Raw genomic sequence first — 27,334 nt, forward strand, 5'->3', positions numbered from 1 at the left:
AATGTTTGATTTAATTAATCTGAACCAAACAAATCAGGGCTTCACTTTAAAGATATTTTATAATTTTGTTGAGGACCGAAAAGATATTTAATTTCACTCGTGCATATTTGTTGAAAAAAGATTTTATATTTATAGTTGTGAATGTTTGACCTCAGATTATGTTAAATGATTCACTGTTTCACAACAAGTTTTTCTTTTTTGACCATAAAGAAAAGTTTAAAAACACAATTAACCATCTGGTTTCTTCCACTCAGGAGCAAAAATCAGCCTTTAAACCTGAAAAAAATCACATTTAACATTTATCCTGATAGTTATCAGTATCGAATGATATTAAATGTTTTATCATGATAATATTTTTGGCCATATCGCCCAGCTCTAAGCCAGCTGGCTGTAGCTTCAAATACAGACATGAGAGAGCTATCGATCTAAACATCCCTCGCCCTTCATAATGTGTTTCTGTTGTTTTAGTAGTTTATATTGAGTTTAAGTCAACACCGTGTGAGTGTATCGTCACACTGCCTGTCTGTGCAGCAGTTACACTTATATTGAATGTGGTCATTAATGCGTCCCTCACCGCCTCCAGAGATGGTTCGGCTGATCGGATCACAATCCTTTCTCAGTGCGTCTTGGGTTCATGTGGTGAAGTGCTCTCTGACTGCAGTCCGATCACCCAGAATGCATTTTAAATGCAGGTGTACAGCGAGTGTTATTACACCTGGAGAAGCATTTGTTCTGTAATTTATTTGGTTTTTATATTTGTACGTCATTCTTATGTGTTTGTATTGATTGATTTATTTTCACTTTGATATTAAAGATTTGTTTCTGAAGCCTGATTTTATCCTCTGTGATTGGCTGAAGACTGTTTACAGCTCCGAGCGTGGACGATTGAATCACAGATGTATCTTAAACAAAACCACCGTTATGAATGGAAACAGCTCTGTGTGTGTGTGTGTGTGTGTGTGTGTGTGTGTGTGTGTGTGTCCTGATGTATTCAGTAACTAAAAGCTCTGACATAAACACAGTCTTGTTTCATAACGATGCGACACTTTGATGTGTGTGTCCTCAGATATGTAAATGCTCTCAACAGAATGGGTGGGCGAGAGAGGGCGAGCGAGCTAAAGAAAGAATGAGAGAGAGAGAGAGAGAGGCTCTTTGGGTGAGTACTCATTCTATTAACAAAAACACTTCAAACACTCGTTCTCTCATCTGTAATTAAAAACCAGCTCACCGTCTCTCCCTGTTCTTCCTCTCACTGTGTTTTGGGCCCGGGGCCTTTTTTATATTTTACCAATCCACTGTCATATATATATATAACATTTAAATTAAAGTAAATAATCTAACCCCCGTGTTCCTATTCATAAGTATGATGCGGGTGAGAATACTTTTCATTATTGTGATTAAATATAATGTTTTTATATTTTTGGTTTCTGTCAGAGCAGTTTGATCATGAGAGGTCTAACAGGGACTTACCAAACCTCCCCAAATAACACTTACTTACTATCTCTGCCCTTTTGTTTGTTTGTTTGTTTATGAATATTTGAACATAAGTGCGTCATGTCTAGGATGTTTAATTGCAGAAAAAAACAAACCAAACATTAACACAAACCAGAGAAGGGCAGGAATACCACTTATAGCATTTTTACCTTCAAACATACTTAAAATGTTTAATCTGTAATAATAAAATAAATATATATAGTTGGTGGTTAATTCTCAGTAGGTTGATTAATTGACTAAAGTCTTAAGTGCTGCACTTGATGAATCAAGGTGTACTAACGTGCACAATAAATTTTCCATTAATTTAAATTTCATGGCTAAATTAAAATAAATGCTTTTTTACAAGGTAAATTATGAAACATGGGGGAAAAAAACATTTTGTAGCTGAAGAAATGGTGTCAAAACTGAAGATGATGAATCAAAATAAACCTGTGATGACAGAGAAATGTTAGTGTAGTTCATATGTTATACAAATGTTCAAACAGTGCTAATTTAACGTGTGTGTGTGAGAGCGAGCTGCCTCCTGCAGCTGTGCTCGTATTCAAACCACTCATGCAGATGAGCCCATATAACACAAACACACTCTCCTCTCATGCTGCAGTACTCCGCTGTTAATCACATGTACCAATATGTTGAAACAAAAAGTCAAATATAAATTGTATTTTAAAACACCAAACTACAGGAGCCTGGAGCAGCCAGAGTCGCTGAAATGTTTTAGTTTTATTATTTTGTTCTCTGGAGTTTTCTCGTGCTCCTTTTAAAGCCTGATTAACCTCAAGTTGATACTGAACACATGGCATTAAAGTATTTTACTTTTAAAACCATCTATCTGAATTTAGGTAATTTCAACAATTCAAAAACTTTATTTTAAGTTTTTTTTAAGGTTGACAAATTTACATTCAAGTGTCTGACATTTAGATATTAAGACTTAAGTTATTAAGTGTCTGCAGCCATCCCCGCAGCTCTGTGAGACTCGGACACGGCGGTGCTTTGAGCTAAATGCTAACCTCTTAATGCTAACATTAGCTAATTAGCAGTAACCACAGTTGACCTGATGATGGCGCTAGAGTAAAAGTCAGGGGGTCAACAAAGTTATTAGAATTCATCCTGGCGGGAAACATGAACGTCTGAACCACAACATCCAACAGCTGTTTGAGTCTGAACCGGACCTGGGCTGACTTAACGGAGGCAGAGACATGCTGCCACCAAAAATGATTTTCAAGTTGCTCAAATTAAATTGCTCCTTTTTTTGGAATCCAAAAATCAAGCTGGATTGGTGAAATCCAGAAGTACAAGCCTGAAAGGAATCGTTCAAACTTCCTTTGTCACGTGATTCAAGAAAGAAAAGTGGAAAAGTGGCTGGCAACCACAAACATTTAGGTCCTTTTGAATATTACAGTACTCGAATTCATATCATACAAGTTAAGATAGATTTTCAAAAATACAATATTCTAAATTCAGGAGTGGTTCCAGCAGCATAACATAATTGTGATTGTTCCTCATGTTAATATTTTTCTTGTGTGCCCCTCCACAAAAAGCACGTTCGTGTACACACGGGTGTACAGACTCCATGTAAATGCAAACCTGCAGCCTTTGATCAGCACCACGGACAGCAGCCGAAATGCCAAACTCAAATCTTACAGCCCCGATTCAAACCTGCTGTCTCCTACTATCAAACAACCAAAACAGCTTTATCCAGCCTCCAGAAACAAATCGACACAAACAGCAATCTAGAAAAGCCCAGAAACTATGTCTACACAGTATGAGTGAAATGATGACTGTATCTGATCACACATGGTAATTGTCCTGTCCGTCCTGGGCCTCCTGAGTGGTTCAGTTTCACTGGTGTTGAGCTGCTTATAAAATTAAAACCTTACAGCCCGTCTTTGCTTCCACAAATCAGGCTTCATATGAGCACCAGGAAACTCCAGCTAACGAGATCATAACACTGCTGATCGTGACCTGTTAAAGGAAACAGACCTGGCACATATCTGTTCTGATCTGAATTAATTATCTCCATCACAAATTAAAGTTTGGTGTCTGGCTCGTTTCCCCTCCACTCGTCCCCTCTTCTTCTCTCTCAGGTCCTCTCCTGCTCCTCTTCTTCCTTCTGACCATCTGTTGTCATGTCGGCCATCTTTGCCGCTAACGGGCAAACAGATCCCTTCATCTCCGTCTCTTCAAGTCGTCCATCTGCTCAACAATGCGACATGAATATTTATACAACACGTGCGTGCCAGCAGAGATGTTGATGAGCCGCCCGTTCGAGTGTGAAACTACCGGAAGAATCCACAGGAGGCGCTTTTACTTTTTAATACACTTGGTCTGTTATAGTCAATACGTAGCCACAGTCTGCACACTGAACACACAGAATCACAGAGAAAAGCAAACATGCAGATATCTTAATAATAGTGTTGTAGTCAAGACCGCCCAAACCGAGACCAAGTCAAGGCCGATACCAGTTCTCCACATTACATGACACACAGTAAAATGTGGAACGAGATCAGAGGTACTTCTCAAACTGACCTGAAAGATCCACATTCCCATAAAAACACCCACATACAAACACTAAGAGCTGTAATCAATGTAAGCATTTGTTTTCAACACTCCTTTTCCATGCTTACCATCGTGGGGAGGGGGGACAGTCGTTAACGGGAACAACGCATTGTTAATTAGGGTTATTGGTTGCATTTGAAGCGATACGTTTTACATCCAATCAAAGTTTGGATGTTAACAAATAAATCAGTAAAAATGCAAAAGCAATTTATTGATTTTCCCAAAGTTATGGTCTTGACTGGTCTTATAATAAAATTCCGAGTCTTCAATGTCTGAGACCGAGACAAGACAGAGTACAAATGTGGGTCCTACAACATTACGTAATAATATTGGATTATTCAACTGATGATCGCTGTTCACTGGCAAATCGATTGTTTTATTCAGCCAGTCCTAATCAAAGTCTAGCCAGTATGTTTAGCTCCGAGAAGCTGTAGCGTATCCATACGCACACTACAGTTTATATAATAACACTGTCTCTGAAATAATGTTGTAGAGGTGGAAAATATTTAGAAGGTAGGTTTATTTGTCACATCACAACGGGTGGTAAAGTGAAATTAAGTTTGTAACTCCCTTCTGCTATGTAGCAGACAATATACAGTAATACTAAAGCAATCATAAAATGGTAAACAGAAATAAAGTAAATCCAATGGAGCAGTGCTGAGGATGAGTTTGAGTTTAAAAGTCTCGTAGCTGCTCGGCTAGTCGATATTTCTCAACGAGTTAAAAAGCAAGTCTCACATTATCAGCGTGAAGGAGTGTGAGGGTGAAATTAGCATAGAAGATGCACTTTTAAATGGTTTGTGTGGCAGCGTTTTGGGAACCCGGTGGAAACAATGAACGGGGACAGACAAAACGCATACAATATTTAAGTAACTTCAAAATGCACCTGCATTGTTTTGCATTATGTGACTTTCAGTCGGGTAAATTAAATTTTTTACCAGTCATATATTCATCGTTCAAGATTGCTTAAAATAGTGTTAAAATAATAGTCTTGTTGTGTCGTCACAGCCCGATTAATATCACGATTCTGTGAGTGGCTCTGGCTGTCACATCGCAAAACAGTGCGGGCTTCTTACAAAAATGTAGTGTTGGGCATCGTTTTGATTTCAATGATTGTGATTCTTCCTTTCGATTGCGGTTCTTATAAATTTTCAACTCAGGTTCTGGGCTAAGGTGAACGGAGTTTCACGCCGAGTCTCCGGTTTAACATTAGCAGTGGTAGGTCTTAGAAATTTGCGTACTTTTATCTAGAAAAATAAAACACATTACAGTAACGTTGTTCGCCATAATTTTAGCAATTTGGTCAAGCAACTTGCATCACTACAATTTCACTTGTGACGAAATTCTTGTTAGTTCAGGGTTGTCTGAGGAGGACGAGACAGGACAGTGAGACCGGAGCAGCGCGACAAACACTTCTTGTTGATTTGTACATCATGCAGGCGTAGATATTATATTCATAGTGCATCCTCCCGTGCAAGAAGTAAGTGTGTCATGTTTTGTTCTGTGCAGACCTGAGCTTTGCCTGGAAGTATGGTGGCTGCTACGGAAACCAAAACTTGCATGTTAAATTTGGAACTAAAGATCAGATTCGAAACCAAATTTTCCAAACGATTCCGCTGGAATCGTGATTTTTGAAAGTTGGAACCGGTTCTCGATGGCCAGTCCTACTAAAATTTGATCAAATATTCTTAAAAATGTGAGACCAGAAATAAAAGCCTGTCTTTGAGATCAGCCTGCGTCAAAGAATTTAAGGTGTGACAGTGATTATCAAGACGTACAGAGTAACTAGTTTTGTTAGCATAATGACTTTTCCTGCCAGTTACGATATTTAAGCTGCAGGGATCAATGACATTAAAACAGCCACACGCTGCGTACATGTAACACTAACAGTCAACAAACACTGACGACAACTGAGGAAATCACATCAAATGATAAACTCTTTGGGGGTCAGGCTGGATCCAGGAGGAGATCGTTGTTCAGACACCCCGGTATGGAGGAGTACAACTCCTGCTCTTTCTCCGTCTCCGTCTCTGCCTCCATGAGGATGTGTTTGGTCGTCTTGGAGTCGGCGCCGACGTCCTTGGAGGCCAGAGACGTCTTCTTCCCCTCCAACCAGTAAGTCACCATGTCCCCTTTCCCCTGTTGGAGAGACACAGATCCAGAGGGTTTACCGCGCTAAGCTCCCAGCGCCTGGCAGATCTGGACTGTGGCGGGCCGGCTCACCTTGACCTGCAGCATCCCTCTGCACTCCAGCACGTAGCCGCCGATCTCCTCCAGCAGGTAAAACACACTGGAGCTGCACTGGATCTTCAGCGCTGAAAAGACACAGACTTAGTGTTCACGCATTCAGAAAGGAAGACGCCGCTGGATTTAGTACAAAAATACAATTCACATATTTTACATTTCCAAATTTTCTCCATGACGGTGAGAGTCATATACTCATTGTTCTAATACTTTTATCACAAGAGGGTAGCTGAGTGTCCTTGAACACACCAACAAGGAGAGTTTTCAAAAACATCCCTGCTCAGAAGTAAATGACCTTCAAAACATTGAAAATTTAATAGCGTCTATGGTCAGAGTCATGTGGAGATGTTACTGTGTGTTACCCAGACTGGTGGACTCCATCCTGGATGCTGTGTTGACTGTGTCTCCAAAAAGACAGTAACGAGGCATCTTCGTCCCTACAACCCCCGCCACCACTGGACCTGAAGAGAGACAGAGATGGTCAGAGCAGGTTTATGATGAGTGGATTTGTTGTGTTTGAGGCGTGTGTTTACCGGAGTGTATCCCCGCTCGTATCTGCAGCTGTGTGTTCGGCTTGTGGGGGATCCTGAAGGTGCGACAGACGCCCACCAGGTCCAGAGCCATGCTGGCGATCTCGGAGGCGTGGAGGATCCCGTTCTCCTTGGGAACACCGGACACCACCATGTCTACACAACCACACCATGACACAGTATGGAGGTTACATGGAGGTTAAAATAATGTTCAGTTCATGTTGAAACTGTTTCAGAGACTTTGTTTTGGTGGAGACTGTTGTTTGACCTACACTAAGAGGTGTTTCCAATATTCTGTCCACCCCATTAATATAGTCAAGGTAGACTAAATATTGGAAACATCTTCATACCTGAGCACATCCAGTCACTTAAAGTTAGTGACAACAATGTACGACAGGACAGTAATACACAGTAGCTAAAAGTTACACTCTGTGTGTGTGTGTGTCACCCACAGGCGTCTCCGATGGTTTCCACCTTGTAGACGTCGTAGTTGTCGATGATGTCGTCAAACGTCGTATAGAGTTTGTTGAGGAGGTCCACGACCTGGTAAGGTGTGCTGCTGCTGGACAGCTGTGTGAAGCCCACAATATCACTACACACACACACACACACACACACACACACACACACACACACACACACACACACACACACACACACACATTTTAGACTTCCCTTATTTCTGTATTATTCAACAATGACCCCTGAAGGAGGTAAATGAACATACTTGCACACTGATACTTACAGTACAATGTGTGCTTGGATTAATCCTGTAGTATCACAGAACTATTCTGTTTGTCTCATTTTCAAAACAGACTAATGTGTGATTATAATGTTAATTCATTAAATGTTAAATATATCATCTGCACAATGGTTTCATACCGGCAAAGTAATAAAATAAAAATAATGTAAAGTAACGCTTCCAAAAATAGACATGTTCATAGATTATATTTATCTATTATCAAAATGCATGTTAGTGAACAGAAGAGAAGTCTGAATCAAATCAATATTTGTTGTGACCACCCTTTGCCTTCAAAACTGCATAAATTCTGTTTTCCTGTTAAATTTTCAAGTTTCACATGGGAATCAAACACCGGTCTCATGTGTAAAAGTCTGGTTCTGTCCACCCCAACCACCTCCTTACTTGGAAGTTTGTGTTAAATATCCTAAACCTACCTTTAACGTTCAAAAACAACGCCACAGGGCTTCCCCAGTGTGTTGAACTATGACGCTAAAGGGCTCCCCATAGTGTTACAAACTGACGCCAAGGGGTCTTTACCATGCGTCCATATGTGACAATTTGGAGTGAGAACGTGTTGTATAGGCATATCATCAGATGTATGATTAAACAATTAGACCAATCAGGTGCTAATGATCATAAAGTCAATATGTAGAATGAAACACAATCATTAAGTGAAACAGAAACGGCTCTGTAAGAGGAATACAACTGAGGAACAGACTCACGTGTCTATTTTTGAAAGCATTCTTACTTGACAGCATTTTTGCCTAAAACCTTAGCACAATACTGTATCTTCTGTGAAAAAGGCAGATCATGACTTCCACATCTAAAACAGAAAGTCGGTCAGTTCGTGTCTCTGCTACCTGAAGAAGACGGTGGCGCTGACGTAGCTCTGGGCCTGCAGTGGTTTCCCCTGCCGCAGGTCATCAGCTACCTGTTTAGGAAGCATACCTGCAACACAAACATGCTTACATTTTTATTTTGTTTAACCAGGAAGTCTCTTCAGAAACATAATTCCTTTTACATAGAGAACTAGCCAAATGGCAGAGTAGTTAACTCATGAGTAAAGTTTCCATCCAAATGTGGAAGAAATTTTAACCGAATTTCCAAGAAAATTATGAACAAACATGAGTTCCTGCTTGTCTCCATCCACTGCTGCTGTGTGAACACAAGCTCAGCGGTTGATGGAGCTAAACAGCTGGTGGAGCAAACTCTCCAGTCACTGCCATTAAACCACCGCAGAAGAACAAGACGTCATTAAAATAAAAAATTTTTGCGCAAATTGAGGATTTGCAGAACAACATGTAGATAGAAGCAGAGGAGCGTAACATAGGATACGAGAGACATAAAGGAGCCAGCGTGACTATTTAAACAATTTGATTCTTCACAAAACATTTTTTGATAGTGGTGGTAGTGCATATGGGATGTCACCATAGTCCAGTAGAGATTGATTTAAACAGTGATAGATAACTGTATCATCTGCATAGAAATGCATTTTTGCTGTCTAATGTTCTTAACAATGTTGTTTATAAGATAGAAACAGAATGTTGTGATGCAATTTTTATTATTATTACCTGCACCTCAAAACCAGGAAAAATTGTATTATTTACACAATGACATTATAGATGATTAACATGTAAAATGTTTGTGTTGCAGTGTTAACTCCAGTAACTGGTGTGATGAACAGGTATGTAGATATGTGTCTCGTACTGTATAGCAGCCTGTCAGTCCTCTGTTTCTCGTGCATTAGATCCTGAGTCCGCTCGGCCACCAACACCTCCAGATGTTTACTGTACTTCTCCATCTGAAACAGAAAAAGTTATACCTTCATATTACACTGTGGTGATACAGAATAAACAGCTGTCTGAGTCAGCATGAGCAGCGTGCGCATGAAAGTAAACCAGAATGAAATGAAACTCAAAATGTTCAGTATTCCTAGAAGGAAACTTCAGTTGACATTTCAGAATTATCTGTAAACACCCGGTGATCTGGTCCGAGTCCAGGGTTTTAATAAGGCGGCAAATGGTTTCTCACAGAAACCAGTGAGAAAGAAACACTAGTTTTAAGGTAAGACAGCTCACACTGGTGCAGCATGTTTATTGCTGTTTTTATTTATTTAATATTTTAGTCAGGCTGTGTGATTGATGCTTTGGTTATAAGTTTGAAGTGTGTGACAATTAATACTGTGACAGACTGATGGCTTTTGATAGAAATCACTTCATTACACTGGTAATGTTTCAGAGAAAAAATAATTAAACAGGTCTGCAGAGTCTCTTTTCAGGGTCCTGTGAGGCTGATAAGTAATACTCATGACATCCTGTATTGACACAATTTGTTATGTGGAGTGAAGTTTGCGCTGCAGAAATCTAATATTAAGTTTTGCACTAACATAAAACACATCAGGCACATCTCAAGTGTCCAGTACATTTTGATGGTAAACAGGTTTTTTGGTTTGTCCATTCCAAGCTACTGTAGAAACATGGCAGAACCCATGTAATAGGACCTGTTCCTTCAGTAGATTTATAAGGCTCATTCTAGGGTAGCAAAAAAAAAGAGTCTTATTTTCAGGTTATAAAACAATAACGTAACGGTAAACATACTTATATATATATTTCTGCCAATATCTCCTTCAATCATACACACTGGTCCTTTAATGGTGATGTTACAGAGGGGTGTTTCTATTAATTTAGCCTACCTCCATTGATATAAATAGACAAAATCAGAAACAAACAAAATAGAAAGACATCTCTAAATAAATCAATACAGCATCATCATAAACTACATTTTCAAAAATAATCATACTATTGAATCAAAACGTCTAAAACATTCTATCCTTCATAAAGCAGGATTTATTGCAGGACTGCTATATTAGACTGAAATCATTTTACTGAAGGAACTGAATGACACAATATAGATGATGTGCCGTTCAATATAATTTGATGTGACCTATGGTACAATATATCATAAAAGACAGGCTATAATGATTTAATATGATACAATGCTAAGTTTGATTATTTGAAAGTAAATTATATAAAGTATATATAATGTGAGACAGTGATACTGTATTATATTTAATCTGATGTCTACTCTGTGTATGATGAAGTTTATTACCAGGTTCATCATCATGTCCACTGGGCTGACTTTGATCGGGTTGATTCGGTGAACAAACTTCTTGATTTGTTCAAATGTGGGTCGGTGGGCGGGATTATTGGAGCGGCATCTCCGGATCAGCTACGGAAACACGCATGGGACAAAAGACAGCAAAGAAAAGGGTAAGAGAAAGACTTCTTGTGACTGTGAATGTGATACAATGATCGTACAGGTTAGTGCATGCAAGTAAACATTAAAACAATTGGAGACTGATGCACACTAGAAAACAAAATGATAAAAGGAAATAAAACAGATTAAGGACAATAAAACGTTTAGAAATAATAAAACACCTCTACGTAGTCAGCAGGACAGGGACAGGTGTTGTCGGCTTTACTGGAAATCAACTCTGGCAGGGGAGGACACCAGGCACTCTCCAGATTAGACTCCTCTGCCTGCAAAGTATAGATTTATTTATTTATCTGTTCTTCAATTAACCGGTCCAAGTAGGCAGCAAACACAATAACCTGAAGATAAACAGCAACACAAACATAAAAACAATTACAGTTAGAAAGAGAGAGTGGCAAGGTAGTCAGTCAGGTTGTGACTTACTGGGACGGGGTCGCTGCGAGTGGCGATCTCCAGCAGAATGATAGCATAACTAGGAGAACATGCAGAAGTTATAAATGTGGCTTCATTATAAATCTATAAATACAGTTATACTGAATAAAATTACATTGTGGGGACTGAACCCTGTCAACACAGTCACATTATGAGGACTCATTTGCCCTTTGGGGACAAAAATGGATTTAATGTCCCCTAAGTCACAAAAACAGGTATTTGTGTGTCTGATACCTGAACACGTCTCCAGCCAGAGTTGGCTCCATGTTGGAGTTCTGAAACTCGGGCGGCATGTACACCTCCAACAATCTCTGCTGATAGGAGGAAAGAGGAGTCGCCCCATCGTCCCTGCGATACGTCCTTAGCCCGTAATCTGACAGGACAAGACTACATGTCAATGAAAATATTACTTTTTAAAATCATTTTTTACTGGGATCTATTCTAAACTTTTCTAACTATTCAGATTAAACAGATAAATTCCCAGATTTTGTATCGTGAAAATGGCCTTTTATCCGGTATACTTCAGCACACATTCATATTACCTGTTATTTTGCAGACCCAGCGGTCGTCTAAGACACAGTTTAGAGACTTGAGTCGGCCGTGACAGATCTTGTGTTGGTGGAGGTATGACATCCCTCTGGCGATGTCTGTAGCAAAGGAAAACCTAGCAAAGTGATAGCGATTATTTATTTTTATTACCCAAACTAACCTGTTTCATTGTATTTAATGTCTTTATTATTAGCCCAAAGCCCAATTAAAAGTGACAAAAGACACTCTGAGTCAGTTTTAATTAAAGACTGTGCATGTTTGTGTGAATACCTGAAGCCCCAGTTAAGCGGGATCTCCTCGTTAAGAAGAACATCGTTTATGCTTCCTTTTGGGCAGTACTCTGTCACTATGGCAACATTAGGCACCTCAACACACCCGCCAATAAACTTACACAGGTTGGGGTGATCGAGCTCCCTGGAGACGGAGAAAGAGAGTCAAAATACTATATTTGAAATATGAGGGTCATAAGAGGAAGGATGATGAGTGTGTGTTACCTGACTTGTTTGACCTCCTGTCTTATGGTTTTGGACAGAGAGAAAGTCTTTGTTTGAATCATCTTGATGGCCACCGTCCTACCATCGCTGGAGAAGAAAATACATTTTATTGCAGGATGTTTTCTAAAAAACTACCAGCCAGCCGTCTCCCTCCATCATGGAAGACTCATCTGTTAATCTACACCAACTTGAACTAGAACCAGTGTCTTGATGTGTGTCTGTAGATCTATTTAACCAAGTGCTCAGAGTCTGAGGCTTTGTTGTGGTCTAGGAGTTTACGGCACATGTGTATTGACCTCAGTTTGATTCTGACTGGAGTCTGACTTTGTTGTGTGCCATTCATCTTTATCCCCTCATGTCATCTCTGTAGTGTTATCTCACTACTAATTAAGACATAATATGCCCTAAAATATTTTTTTAAATAGTGAATATTCTGAGTATTTTGACCATGACTTTCTTCTTGCAGTCTGTTTTTATTCTCCCTTAACATACAACTACTGACTGTAAACACAGACTGTAAGTGTGACAATGACAACTGATAGCAGAACTGTTTTTCTCTACAGTTTCTGTCTTTTTTCCTTTTGCCTTTGTATGTTTATGAAATGGATTCATAAAGTCTCAGTGGTGGCTTAAATTACTTAAAAATTTTCAACTCGCTTGGAAACTCATCCTGCAAACCTCAGTTTGCACTGAATTGCATCAGCCTTGCCTGCTCAATGGCTTTGTATCACTATCCATCCTGTCTGAATACACAGTTAGGCAAAACAAAAGTTTCTCACGACCCCAGCAGTTAGAGAGTAGTCAGTTTGTAATCTTAATTTTAGTGTTGTGTAGTTCAGTTTTGTATTTTGATTTTTAAGGGCACAAATTGAAATGCCCAACAAGTGGGCTTACTTATCATGCACCCCACTACTGGGCCACAACAACAGGGGCTGGGCTTTGAACTTGAATGTTTTTTGGAAACAACTGCAATAAGTAAAGTATTGAAATAAGCACTGTTTTAGTCAGTACCAGAAGTTGGTACAAAGAATTGTGCATTTTATCTGCGATATTATCTCACTATTTCAAATAAAGCCCAGTCCTAGACACAACTCCAAAGTAGCAGCACCAAAAAGACTACTGCTGTGTTGACAGCATGAATGAGGTTTAAATAGACAGACAGATAGTCAAACAGGTGGGCGTACTATATCCCAGTGCAGGTGAACATTGTTTTTCGGGTCCCTGGTTGTATATAGGAGCTGAGAGCAGTCATGCAGCTGGTGTTACTGTCGCTGTTCCCCACTGGTGCGCTCATTAGACTGCCCATGGTCATATGAGCTTCCTGATCTATATAGAGAAAGACAGAGAGACGTACACTTAAAGTAATTTGTTTCTAATAGACCTGTAAAGACATGTTTCAGACCTGTTTAAACCAGTTTAAGGCAATCTGTTTTACACGTGTTCAGTCCATCAAGTAGACATTATCAAATGGCTACTTGATGCTTGCTCCAAAAGCGAGTCAGTCCTCACAGACCCCCATGTTAAAATTCCCTACATTACTGTAAAAACAAACATGTTGTCAGCCTGGTACAAAACAACGGTTTTGGTCTCTATAGCTAGTTTCCCCATTAATGACAACTGCACAACCGGGTATGACGCTCCACCTCTTTGCCCACTTTTGGATTACCCGGGAGTTAGGAGAGTCAGGCACTGCCAAGAAGTTGACGGCTGGAGCTGAGTTCATGTCTTATTCAGTCTATTGTCAGACCTGTCATGTTCCAGACCAGTGTATACCAGTTCAGACCTGTTTCAACGCATTTTAAATCAATTTCAGATCTGTTTTGTGCAGTGTCAGACCTTTTGTGACCAGTTATAGTCCCTCACCAGTTTACACCAGTTTCAGAGCAGTTCTGAGCTGACTAAACTAGTTTCAAGCAGTTTAAACTGGTCCTATCTGGATTGTCACAGTACCTTGTTTTATTGTAGTGAAGTCGATGATCCAGCTCTCGTCCCACAACAGCTTTTGTTTGTGGTACCTCAGCCACTAAACAAGACAGATTTATTGATTTTTAGTCTTTTTAGTCTTTATTTTTGAGTATTTTGCTGGGTTTCTGTTAGCATATATGTTGTGTGCCTCTCACCAAAGCAGACAGTATGAAGCAGAGGCAGAGCAGGCTCAGTGGCAGGCTGATGGCCATCTTGGTAGCCGGGGTCATAGGGCATTCACCACAGTCGGCTGGACAGGTGGAACAAAGCTCTGCCTCCTCACAGACATCATCACCACATACTTAGAGGGGATAAAAGAAGATTAAGGAGCTACTTCCCTCTTTTCTCTTCCACTTATGTCAACACAGAGTAAGAGAAATATCATTGTATTAACAGGGTTCAGACCCCACGCTGATGATAGCTGAGATCCCAGTCGGTAACTGTCCCCTGCCTTTTCCACACCAAACCTAAAGTTAACCACATGTAAACTGTTCTTATACCCAAAGATAATGGTCTTTGGTAAAACCTAAACACCACCATTCCTGACCTTACATATAAAGTACCTAAACTTGTTAGATAATACTTAAACATAAGCAAGAGATTGCCCCCGGAAAGAATGGGATTGTGGACAGCCAAACAGTTTCCTTGGTTGGGTGCCTAGAGGGATTATTTATCCTCTTTGGCCTGCGTCCACCTTAGACCGATGGCTGGAGGATGTTGCTGGGGAGAATGACGTTTAGGGAACGTGGGCTGCCACTGTGATCCAGATCCAGGCAAATGACGGTTTATCATGGTTACACTGAGGTCTTTATAAATTAAACATTTTTCCCCATGTGATCTATGACATTAGCTTTTAGCTACCTTTTGTTGGTCAGATGACCATTGTATTTGTGTCTAGTCATGCTAAGAAGTAGAGAGGGAAGATACACCAACATAACCTACCTACAGCAGGATGCACGGTGCTTTTGGCCTCAAGAGCAACCTGCATGCGACCGACTCGTATGTGAGCGATGAGCGAGGTTAAGCCAGGATGGATCAGAACCACCTGAAAGACAGAGTAATGGGTTTACCAGGTCACTTACGAAAACCAGCCAAGGATGCAAAGGCTGGAATTTAACATCAGAGTAACTGAAACAAATTAGTGAATCTGACTTCAGGAGTTTGTCCCTCCAAAGCCGGAGTTGGGTGATTGATCCCGTACCTGTAACAATCAATCAATGATTGCATAGAGCATGAGAGCTAGAAACGATAGTGATGTAAAATAGTGTTTCATCTGCATACAGATTAAAGCTGGGGTAGCCAATTTATTACAGAAGCATTTTTGATGCATTTAATTTGGTCCAAATGGAATGATTGATTGGGGGAGTGGCTTTGGATGGATGGATTGTTTCAGTTGGATACTTTCAATATCTAGCTGTCTCTTGCTAGTTTCTCCAACGTGTAGCGTAGGACATGTTTCAGTGTGAGAGGTAAGAGATTGGATTTTGTGCCCATGTAGTCTGTGGACTGTTGGACTTATTTTATACTTACTTCTACTAACTGTTACAACTGTTTCATTTATTTTCCCACCTGTATCGTTTAATGCACCCTGTCATACAAGGAGAGTGATCTCTCTTTGAATTCCGCCGACTAAGATTTATTCCATTTATTTGTAGATATTTGTGGAGAGAGCTTTGGCTGTTTTGAAGCCGTAAAGCCAGTTGAGAAATTGTGTGTGAGTGCGTTACCTTGGCAGTCCAGTTGATCTGTGTCATCTTGCCAGAGGTTGAGATAGTGTGAGTAAATATTTTTCCGTCGTCAGGAATCCAGGGACCACAGATGCTCTCTGATGTCTTAAAGTATTTTTAAAAATAAAAAGTGTATTAGTCTTTAAAATGTAATTTAGTCAACTTGTGGCACTTTAAAATAAATATAAGAATTTGCTGACATGCAGAAGTTGAAAATAAGTACATTTACTCCATTACTTGGCTTCAGTACAGGTTAGCAGTTCTTGTACTTTACTCGAGTATTTCTACATCCTCTACTACATTTTGGAGGGAAATGTTTTCAATCTATGACATCGACAGATCAAGTTACTGGTTACTTATTCTAATTTACATTCAAGATGAGATATATTATGAATATTATGTTTTACTTTTTTAATAAATTAAAATAATGGGAAAAAGCTTCTCCAGTACAAACCAGGTTCTATTAATCCTTGAGTGCATTTACTAATTATTTTATTGATAGTTTTAATGGTCCCTGATGGCATGTGTAGATTGGTAATGGAAATTAAAATTTTTCTTTTATTGGAATCTATTATTTATCCATCAACACAACATTAGCATTAGCAACATTAATACATGGGAGCAAGCTGTTGTTTGTTTGAAACAATCCCAAAGTTTTAGACATCGCTACAACTTCAGAGTTAGGAAGACAAATTAACAACATTTAAAAAATGAAAAACCAAAATATGTACCATGTGTACCATTGGACACGAGTGGATGTTAGCGTGATGAATGCAGCAGTTTTCTCCGTCAGCATCTTTCCAGTTGGCGGGACAGTCGTGATGTTCACAAAATCTCCGAGCTGCTTCAGCGTTTACTATGGAGCTAAACACATATACACATCAGACCACCTCATGCAGGATAAGGTCTGGTTCTGAACTAAAACAAGTATAAGTCTGGTTGAAATCCAGTATAACTAGATGGAAGCCAGTATAACGGATGTATTAACCTGTTTGTGAAGATGTGTTTTTCAATGGCCCAGTGGTAGAAAGCATCCTGAGCAGTTACCGAGTACGTGACACTGAACACTTCACCGACCTTCACTGTCTCTGGAGGACGGACCACCCAGGCCATCTCCAGACCTGGGCGATCGACATAGAAATTAACCAGGAAACAGATAAAATGAACAGTTTTTAATTCAGTCATGATTGAAGCTAAAACATCTCAGAAAGCACAAGTGAGGTTAAAACTGAGAAAAAATCAGCTTTATCTCTGTAGTATTTACTTGTGTAGAAGCAGAGTTTACTTGTTGGTTCACTGGAGTAATTATGTTCTATAAAGGCGAGATGAAATTACAAACTCATCTGATCTGTAAACAGAACATATTAACTTCCTTCCTGTAGTGAAGTGTAAACTAACAACAGCAAAGACAAGATAAAAGGATGATTGGAAGATTGGAAGTTCACATACTCTCACTAGGCTTTTCATTTAATAGCTAGGGCTGGGTATCAAATTAAAACCTAAATAACAACGTCGCATTGAGCATCAAAAACAGTGAAGTACTGACAGATGGCATCAAGTGCTTGGTCACATTCTGAGACTGTTTTCTGATTGTAAATATGGAAGCTATTCAATCATTATATTTTAATAAGGCAAATTATTTACTTTTTACAGAAGCATAGGGAAGTAAGCATATTAAAAAAGTTTTAAAAAAAGACAGTAATATTCTCTTAACTAAGATTCTGGAAAAGAATTGTTTTAGTATCGGTATTATACTGGAACTGAAATTTATCAACAGCAAAAACACTACCTGGCCGTGTTTGTAGCTGCTGTGTGCTCTTTAGACCTGAAATGTTTTTATATTCAATATAAACCCAAACCAACAACGTGTTAGTCCGTCTCCAAATACTGTCTGATTTCCTGTCTGCGGCTCTCAGCCCATTGGCTCCTACTGTAGACATGCATCTTTAGAAACAACTCATGAATATACAGTTATATAGTAATTTCCTAAAACAGCTGTTCACTGTAGTTTTTAATCAAAACAAATGAGACAAAAGTTCATTAGCTGGGGACTATTTTCAGCGGCGGATGAATCCACATGTGGTGCTTTAGTGAATTGGGACCGTGTATGTATGACTGAGTCAGAACAAGTTACAGCGGTGAGCTCATGGTGATGAAGGAATACGTCGGCCATGAGAGCGAGGCTCACTGATGTGTTTTAGTAGTTTTTAACAACAATGGAGCTCTACGGCTCAGAGGGAGGACAGACATTCACTGTTGGTTTGAGTCTGACCATGAGATTTGTTGACAAGATGAGATCTATAGAAGGATCACCAGACTTTAATCTCTCAGTCACTTGTTGAGTATCAGGGAGATCACAACACGAGCACAGACTGTAGTTAACAGATTCTCACCTCCACAGTCGATCATGTTGTATTCATTGGGTTTGTCCAGAGGCCAGCAGTCGTACTCGCTGTTGTCCAGGTCGTGCCAGCAACACGTCGGACCAACACAGCAAACACACATCTGGAAGCAACACAACACAGAGTGAAACAACAAACTAATGACTCATAATGCACTAATAATAACCTTCCATTAGCACACACAGAATGAAACATCTGGACAGCTGTGGTTTAGAGATGAATAACGAACCTAACTTTGACCAGCATAACATAAAAATCTGAATTTGGCTTCATGGATTTAAATCGGACAACAAAAGAGAGGGAGAGACGGGTTTATGCAACACATGGTGTCACAAAATAACACACATTCAAGCCAATAATGATACATTCAAAGTATTTTAAATCCTATTTACTGTTTTCAGTGTAAAATAAATGAGCTTCTTATCAAGAAATCAAACATCTGTAGATTGATGTAGATTAATAAAAAACTGACCAGGATTTTAAAAAAGGTTTCTTTCTTCATTTATATGTGTTATTAGTAAAATCTTCCTTAAAATTCACACAAACTTTGTGCTGCATTTGGTGAGCTGCTTCTCTACAACCTGCACGTTTTTTTTTATTGTGTTTTTATCATTTTGATAAATAAAAGACCATCAGAAATTAAGTTCTTCAATATAAAATGCATATCAGGCAGCATCAGGATCAGCGTTCCAGCTTTGCTTATAATAACACAAAATATGGCCAATTTACCAGGTGAAATAGTTTTCTTTAATTAAATTATCTGAGGAATAATTTAATGGGGTAAAACAAACTAATATGACAGTTAACATCACAATAAATCCCAGTTTAAATAAATGAATTAACACTTCTAGATGAGTTAAACACAGATGTTGGATAAGAAGTCTTACCCAGAGCAGAAACCAGAATCTTTGCCTCTTCTTCATGTCGCAGCTGAAGGACAGACAGGTGAACAGACGAGACAGGTGTTGGTGGGCATCTGCAGCTTCTGAGCTGCTGAGTCCAGACTCAGTGATGAGAAGAGCAGCTGGAGGAAAGTGGGGGGTGGTCGAGAGAGGAGAGAGAGAGGGAGATGGATCCAAACATTTCCACCCTGCTGGTCAAACCTGAACACAGCTGACTGTGATGTTCGCTGCCCTCTGGTGGTGAGTGCTGCTACTGCACCGGTCAATGACAGCTTTTACCATTTAAAAAAAAATAAAGCCAGGGTAAGATAGGACTTATTGCTAATCATTGATCCCGAAGCTAGGCTTAGAGAGGACTCATAAATTGATCTTGAGCAGGTGTAAAAGTCAGGACCACCTAAAACAAATGCAGCTGCTAAAGTTCAAACAAAATACGTATTTAACAAATTCTCAACTCTCTGTTAACCAGTGTGTCAGAGAACTGACTAGAAATAAGTGCACACAATTAGAAGAAAATTAATAAATACTGGAAAATGAATCGACAGGTTTTTGATTTCCAGCTTCTCCAATGTCAGTATTTTCCTGCTTACTTGAGTATCTCTGGGAGAAATGTGATGAACAATTCTTCACTATTTTATGACATTTCAAAGTTTAATTCTGAAAATGGTCAGCAAATTTATGGATAATAAAAATAATTGTTAGTTGCAGCGCTACACAAATTATTAAATCCTTCCTTCATATGAGCACTGGTTTTACTGGACTTAATGGGAACTTGGAGGAAACAGGGTACACATTGTGCGTGAAGGCCCCATCAGCCAATTGTTGGCTCCCTGAAGTCGATCTAAAATATAAGAACAGGATGAGAAGATTGTGATTGTTTAGGTTCTTGTAGCAGTTAGTGCCTTTGTGAACTCATGTTCTGCTCTTTATTCTGCAACACAATCAAATCAAATGTACAATAGTAAATTGCTTGTGCAAAAACTATTCACTTTTGTACAGTTGATCTGAAACAAGCATAAAGGTCAGTATAAACACAGGGGCCTTCTGCTACACAGCCGGACTGATTATCCTGGATAATTTATGGGTATACTGCATAGCCTAATTAGGATAATCAGTTTAATACGTTTAAATCTAAACTTAAATTGTACCTTGGTCACTGTTGCTTAACTTGTGTCTCCACTATTGTTTTTACTCCTAGATATTTAGGCTATTGCTCTGATTTTAAATGTCTTTTTAAACAATAGCTCTTTTTAATTATTCCTTTTCATAAAGCCACCAAACATGCTATATAATTTAATGTTCCTTACCTTACCACTTACTGCTACCACTAATACTTTCACCATTAAAATAGCTGCTTTCCCATAGTCTATTTGTGTAATTATTAGTTTGAATAGGCTACGTTACTCTTCTTTAATTTGTTATTGAGTATAACTAGCTAACTGTCATTGTGCTATTGTTGATTAAAGGCTCTGAATATTTCTTTACCCCCTGATAATTGAATTCCTTGACATATTGCTGTACTACTGCTGCAGTGTTTAGCGTTGAGTGTAGGTGTAACGGAAAGACCTGTAGGCGGATTTTCAGGAGCTTCATTTGCAGCTTAATTTCCTGACAAAAGAGTTCAAGATGTTTACAGTCAACATGAAATGAAAACACACACACACACACACACGCGCGCCAACGGACCAGCTGTGTTTAGGTCACAACAGAGTTTGTGTGTGAGGATGAAAAAGAAAATCTGCCTTTGTTTAAATCTGACAAACAACAAACTTCCTCGCGGGTATCCCACGCGCCGTCTCTCTCTGCGCCGGGTTTGGCCGGGTACCGCCGGCACGACGCGACGACACCACCCGTTCGAATTCTAACCACCAATCACCGAGTGCACGAGGACACCAGCTCTTTTTTTTTTCCCCCATCCAGGCTTCGGAACGTGAGTCCGTGCGCGCGCGACGCTCGGCTCGTGGACGACCTCGCGAACCGATCGGGTTTATAGTCTCAGAGGGTTGAGGGGAGTAAAAAACCTACTTTATTTTAATAACCGCACGTTTTTGACGCCTCCTGTCGCACTAAATCTACTAGGTTCTATTTTAACACGTCAAGTCATTGAGGACAAGGATTTAACTTCTTTTAAGCACCTAAAAACTAATTTATTTAAATAACGGCATACTTTGTACTCTCATATCTGGTGTTTGAGACTTTTATACCGTCCTTTCTTCATATTTCTTTATCTACTTTGTCCCATTTTAACGACGTTTTGAACTATTGGTTTTCAGTCTGTTTCCAGACGTGGATATTAACTTGGTTTTTGTCCCGTGTCGGACCGGAACGGACCGGAGTGGGATAATAGGCTAACTCTGGTCTTCTTAGCCAAGTGGACTGACCTGGTTAAAGGAGCAGGATGCTGACCCGGATCAGCCTGGTTCTGCTGTCCTGTATGTGGAGCCAGAGCCAGCGTTTGGACTATGACAGGTCTTTATCTTACAAACATAAAGTTTCTGTAATGTTGAAATTTTAAGTTTTTTTTTTTCTTAAAAAAGAAAAAACCTTTCTTGACATATTGTTAACTCTCTGATTTTATAGGGACTGTAACTTGCTTTATGGTACTTTAAACTAATTATCCTTAATAATTATATTCCTCTGGTGCCTTGCAAGGTAGTAAACCTTCAAACAGGCTTATAGAAACAAAGACACGAGTGTAAATTATCATTTACATCCAAATACAGCCAGGTGTCTGATGCACTTTATCTTTTTTCTTTCTCCTTTTAAACTAATTGTTTTACATTTGACTCATTAAACGGATGCTGGTTGTGGCTCAGAGGCACTTGCAGAGGTAATCATTAAAGTAGATTATATAATCTAATAATAATGCTCTGACATTAAACCGAGACGGTGACGGGGAGTTAAAGGTGGGAGAAAATGGCTAGGACTGAAGGACTAACGATGGAGGGCAGAGAGAGGAAGAAGGGAAAGTATGTAGAGGGAGTGGAAAAAGAGGAGCTCAGGGCCCGGCCTCCTCTCTGGCTGATATAATTCATGTTCAGACAGGCACGTGGAAACAGGAGATGTCAAGAACGTATAGACACACTTCAGCCGGTCTGAACCAGTGCAGCCGCTTCACTGCAGCTACTCTGCAAAGTGTGCAGTTTTATACCATGAAATTAGATCTCTTCTGTTTGTTGCAGGAGAGGATTAACTTAATTTCACACTCTTTATTTTTAAATTCTGCTCATCCAGAAGGTCACATGATGTCGGGCAGCTGCAGAACTTAAATCCTCTGCAGGCGCCTGAACTGTCTAACGTGAATATATGTATATGGCTTATTTGTGCAAATGTGTGTTGCAGCTGGCCGGACCAGGCGGTGTTGTCAGACGGTCTCTGTCGCTATCGCAACAGCGTGGAGTGTTGCTGGGGCTGGAGACAGATGGCCCGGGGACGCTGTCAACGTGAGGACATGAAAACACACACATACATACACACACACACACACACACACACATCCTGAGAGGTGGTAGTTTTACACGTGTTAGTCAAGCAGTAACACAATCCTGTGATCTCTACGTGCCTGCTGATCAGTTTCCAGATGATCCATCAGTACTAACATGATTTCCATCCTCGCTTTAGCCCCCAGATCCTGATGCATCTCGTCCTGTCATCAATGAAATTAGTAGATGATGGCTGAAATCAGAGGTTTTAAGAGTCTGTGGCCCCTTCACCTCCACTGAGTTTACTCGCTTAGTTTCACTCAATTGCTGGATGATTATTATATTTGATCCCATAGCCAAGACAGCCTGATACTGCTGTTTGACCTCAGACTACACCAAATACATAAAATAAAAGGGTTGTCCTAAAGGCATTTATTAGTTTTTGACTCTATGAAAGTTGGTAAACAGTTCCCCAAAACTAATGTAACTCTCTCTTTAACCAAGTTACACACATGTAGGCTGTTCTAGGTGATCGCTTTTTGATAACTAATGTAATAGCTAATATTGTTGTCCTTCCATTAACCGAGCCTCCCCTGAAGCTGTTGAGAGCCCCCCTGGGGAGGCCCGCCTCACACTTTGAAACCCTCTGGTCTACGTAATAACATATATAATTTAATTGTAAACTTTTCTAAAAACAGTGTTTACAAAGTTCTTCACATACAGAAAATCCCAAAGCAGCAGCTGTAAAGAATCAAATAAATATAAATAATAAAGGTCATAGGCCTATGTGAGATGAACAGGTACAACTAAAAACACACCAGAATAGGAGTAAAGTCACGTTAGTTAATTGTGAGGCTTCTGCTGTGTGAAATAGTCAGTTTGCTTTTTGTATTTTATTTAAGCAGGAAACCCTTGTTGAGAATCCAGGAAAGGCAGCAATAACGAGTTACCTGAGAGAAAAACTGAGCCTCAAATTCAGAATTAAACTGAAAAGTGATTATAAAAAATCATGCGAAATATTTCCAATACAAAAAAATGCTAAAGTATTTTATGCTAAAAACTACACAACAACATCAGAAAGAGTAAAGAGGCTTCAAGAGGCCGACGTCAGGATTTTAAAATACATTTGGCAGTTTCAGCCCGAGCTGCTGAAGGTTTCAGGTAGAGAGAGAGGCAAAGATAACAGGATGACTTCATGTTGTTTCACATTAGAAAGGCAGCCAGGTCTGAACGCTTGGAGCCTCCTTGAACACAACGTTTTTCTATTAGTCTTCGAAGGCAACAAATCGACAAGCTGATGGATGATTTGGAACGTGTTCAAACACTGGCAGCTTTTCCACCTGCAGAACACGCGATTACACAGTTCATTAACTCTTTGAAATGTTTATTAACTCTTCGTGTGTGTGTGCGCAGCTCACTGTCAGCAGGGCTGTAAACATGGAGAGTGTGTCGGACCAGACACATGCAAATGTCACCCAGGATACACCGGCAAGGCCTGTAACCACGGTAATGTGTGTGTGTGTGTGTCTTTCATGTTGTGGGGACATAAGTCTGTTAACAGTCACGTTGTGGGAACTCATAACGTTAATCATTACATTAGAGGGTGAGGACTTGGTTTAAGGTTAATGTAAGTCTGCAGGGAACGACGGTAAGCTGTGTGTGTGTGCAGCTCTCTGTAGTTTCACAGAGATTTGATTTCCCATCATGCCTCTGAGGGGGGAAAAAAAGCGAGAGACACATTCCTGTCATGCTTGTTTGACCTGCAAAGGCGTGTTTTACCTGAAGACCCCCAGAATACACACACACACACACACACACACACACACACACACTTGTGTTTCCAAACTTAGACCAACACACACTCCACCCACCTTCACACAAACAAACACACCTACACACACTTTTAATCTCCTGATTAGAGGCTACATCATGAGTCATATCCTGACTATAAAACAACATCTGGCCTTAAACTGGGGTTTCACACACACAAAAACACACACTCTGTAATATAACACTACTCACACACTTAAACTGCTCTTCGTGACTAACAGGGCTGGAAGTCAAAGGTTAATCCGACAATTTGACAAGGAGAGGGAAAACAGAGAGAAAATGTGCTCTCAGCTTAATGTTTGATTACTGACCTTTCTCCCTGTGTGTGTGTGTGTGTGTGTGTGTGTGTGTGTGTGTGTGTGTGTGTGCGTGTCAGATCTGAACGAGTGCGGCGTGAAGCCTCGGCCCTGTAAGCATCGCTGCATGAACACGCCGGGCAGCTACAAGTGTTACTGCCTGGATGGATACACACTGCAGCCGGACGGCAGCTGCAGGAGTGAGTGCACGCACACGCACACGCCAACACTCCTGACACACCGAGCTAACAGTCAGCTGTCACTAATACCGCTTTACCATCACCAGTACCAGCTCGACTCGACTCTACGCGACTCAGTTTGGCCGTGCTCCGTTTTCCATTGCAGATAGTACCCAGAGGTAGTACCCTTCAGTGTAGCTGGTCGTCATAGCAACGCCACACACAACTGCCGCGACTTAATGTTCAATGCGACACACACACCAGCGATCCACACATAGTGATGAAATTCCATACGAAAACTGTAAAATATAAAACTTTGTGTTGCTGGCCTCTGTCTGGCGCAGCAATGATGATGCAGTGATTCTCTCTGATACAGCAGGTTGTTTTTCCACATACGTTATTATTCTTAATTTTCCGTACTGAAGTTTGGTGCGATTACTTTCCACACACACGACGGGAAACTGTCCCTCAAACCCGCCCCTCTTTGCGCTTATTTTACTTCATCATACTCTCATGTAGAAAAATGATTCAAACTTTAAACGGGCCACGAGACTTCAGTTTTTATTTGGCTTAATCAGCTTCACTGCAAAAACTGAGCTCTCAAAAACAAGAGAAAAAAAAGCATTAAAATGGGGGAAATCTTACATAAAATAAGCAAAATTATCTGCCAACAGAACAAGAATATTTCACTTGTCACTTAAGGCCAAAAAACTTGAAATAAGCGAAATTCTCAAACATAAAAGTCGCCTGGTCAGAAGAAATATCTTGTCAGACAAAAAACAAGTATATTTTGCCTTCAATTAAGATAATTAATCTTACTAAGATTTTAGTTTTTGCAGTGTTTTTGATAGCGAGCAGTTTTTACGAAACCTTAGTTTAAGTTTTACGCTTTTTTAAGAAAGAATAAATGATAATTAGTCGTTTAGCTGACTCTTTTATCCTTGGCGACTTACAATCACTGTCTGCCTGTGATTGGTCAGTACTCGTTGGTAACGTAGGTAAGGTTAGGGTTAGCCAATCAGAGGCAGGGCAGGGCACTCGACGCAAAACTTTCAGATGAGCGTTGTCTGAAATTTGGCAGGAGAAAAAAATAACGCATCCATTAAATGTTCTCAAAAAATATCTCAAAACGTTTCTCCCTTAAGTAACTTTATCAAATACGTAAATCAAAGACGCCACGTTTTTATGGCTGCACCGTTCCATCAAATGGCCGCCGTGTTTGGTGTCTTTGGAAATTTAAACATTTCCACGTTAAAGTTTGAATGTTGAGTTTGAAAAGATCGACGATGACAATTCGACTCCAAACTGATTATAAGCTTGTTAAACTTGTGTTCCTCTTTTATCTGTGTACTTACAGATGCTCAAACCTGTTACCATGCCAACTGTCAGTACGGCTGCGAGGTCATGAAGGGGGCGGTCCGATGCACCTGTCCGTCCCCAGGGTTACGGCTGGGACCAGACAGACGCACCTGTATCGGTCAGTCAGTCTGTTTCTCCGCAGATGGAGGATAAAACGCTGACCGACATGTAGTTCAACCTCCTCCTCTCCCTCTCTGCAGACATCGACGAGTGTGCGTTGGGCGGCGGCGGCGTGTGTCCTCGTCACAGGAAGTGTGTGAACACGTTTGGGAGCTTCTTGTGTAAATGTCACCACGGCTTCAAGCTCGCCTACATCAACGGACGATACACCTGCATCGGTGAGACTGAGCTGTAGACACACATCAGGACTGTAGCTCTGATGGTGAACCTGACATGTGATGGGACCAAGTTAGACCGGGTCCAGTCTGGCTCACTTTGTGTTCGATGTGTGGAGACGTAGCTTTACATAAAAGAGCTTTACCTGAAGTTCAGTCACCTCCTGTTCCCTCTGCAGGCTCTGGTCTTACGCCCTGACATAACGTACTTATTTGAACCTAAACCATGGTCGTTTGTAAATGTTGGCTGGGTGATTAATTTAATTTGAAATGTTTCGGCTTCCAACGATTAAGAAACCAAGATAATCCAGATAAAACGATTACTTCATTCAGTTTCACAAAGATACTGTTGTTATGAATCCAGCGCAGCCCTTCTCTTTACAGCGGCGGCTCTCGACCCCTCCCTCAACTCCCAAACGCTCCCTCTGCCAGGCGGTCACATGATTAGTTCAGCCTGAGCCAAGTTATACCTGCTGTAACTTCATTCATCCAGTCTAAATGAAAAGATTGGCTGCCATCCTGTCTGCGCTGCACATTGCTCCAGTGGATAGTACTGTGGCCTCATAGTAAGGAGGTCGCGGGTTCAAACCCCGGTCATCCCGG

The 27,334-nt window shown here is 40.3% G+C and overlaps 2 protein-coding genes across 7 annotated transcripts in view; one reads left to right on the forward strand and one right to left on the reverse strand.

The window, feature by feature from the left end:
* Window positions 1-4,662: 4,662 nt before the first annotated feature.
* On the reverse strand, window positions 4,663-19,736 carry LOC123980891 (atrial natriuretic peptide receptor 2-like). Its single transcript, XM_046065467.1, has 23 exons — window positions 19,296-19,736; window positions 18,400-18,511; window positions 16,995-17,127; window positions 16,738-16,870; window positions 16,007-16,111; window positions 15,222-15,324; window positions 14,435-14,580; window positions 14,265-14,337; window positions 13,499-13,640; window positions 12,315-12,401; window positions 12,091-12,234; window positions 11,814-11,935; window positions 11,506-11,644; window positions 11,263-11,311; window positions 11,004-11,105; window positions 10,675-10,794; window positions 9,274-9,367; window positions 8,427-8,514; window positions 7,277-7,416; window positions 6,828-6,980; window positions 6,657-6,755; window positions 6,274-6,365; window positions 4,663-6,189 (listed from the first exon to the last, which is right to left on the reverse strand). The coding sequence occupies exons 1-23, from the start codon at window positions 19,329-19,331 to the stop codon at window positions 5,998-6,000; spliced, it is 2,604 nt and encodes an 867-aa protein (XP_045921423.1). The 5' UTR covers window positions 19,332-19,736; the 3' UTR covers window positions 4,663-5,997.
* The window catches only part of LOC123980894 (nephronectin), a 30,165-nt gene continuing 8,471 nt past the window's right edge, over window positions 5,641-27,334 (forward strand). For 2 of the 6 annotated variants that reach the window (XM_046065479.1, XM_046065475.1), the window contains exons 1-12: window positions 5,642-6,330; window positions 6,661-6,774; window positions 6,856-7,003; window positions 7,279-7,370; window positions 9,220-9,250; window positions 10,667-10,835; window positions 21,584-21,779; window positions 22,653-22,753; window positions 24,146-24,238; window positions 24,939-25,058; window positions 26,395-26,514; window positions 26,597-26,734. In XM_046065479.1, coding sequence (XP_045921435.1) covers window positions 21,709-21,779; window positions 22,653-22,753; window positions 24,146-24,238; window positions 24,939-25,058; window positions 26,395-26,514; window positions 26,597-26,734 — 643 coding nt within the window. In that variant the 5' untranslated portion in view covers window positions 5,642-6,330; window positions 6,661-6,774; window positions 6,856-7,003; ... (2 more) ...; window positions 10,667-10,835; window positions 21,584-21,708. Of the gene's footprint in view, window positions 6,331-6,660; window positions 6,775-6,841; window positions 7,012-7,278; window positions 7,371-9,219; window positions 9,251-10,666; window positions 10,836-19,338; window positions 19,551-21,583; window positions 21,780-22,652; window positions 22,754-24,145; window positions 24,239-24,938; window positions 25,059-26,394; window positions 26,515-26,596; window positions 26,735-27,334 lie in introns of those variants that run through there. The other 4 variants (XM_046065476.1, XM_046065480.1, XM_046065477.1 and 1 more) reach the window with 4 other exon arrangements.

This window comes from Micropterus dolomieu, linkage group LG12 (genome assembly GCF_021292245.1).
Source record: "Micropterus dolomieu isolate WLL.071019.BEF.003 ecotype Adirondacks linkage group LG12, ASM2129224v1, whole genome shotgun sequence".
Taxonomy (NCBI): domain Eukaryota; kingdom Metazoa; phylum Chordata; class Actinopteri; order Centrarchiformes; family Centrarchidae; genus Micropterus; species Micropterus dolomieu.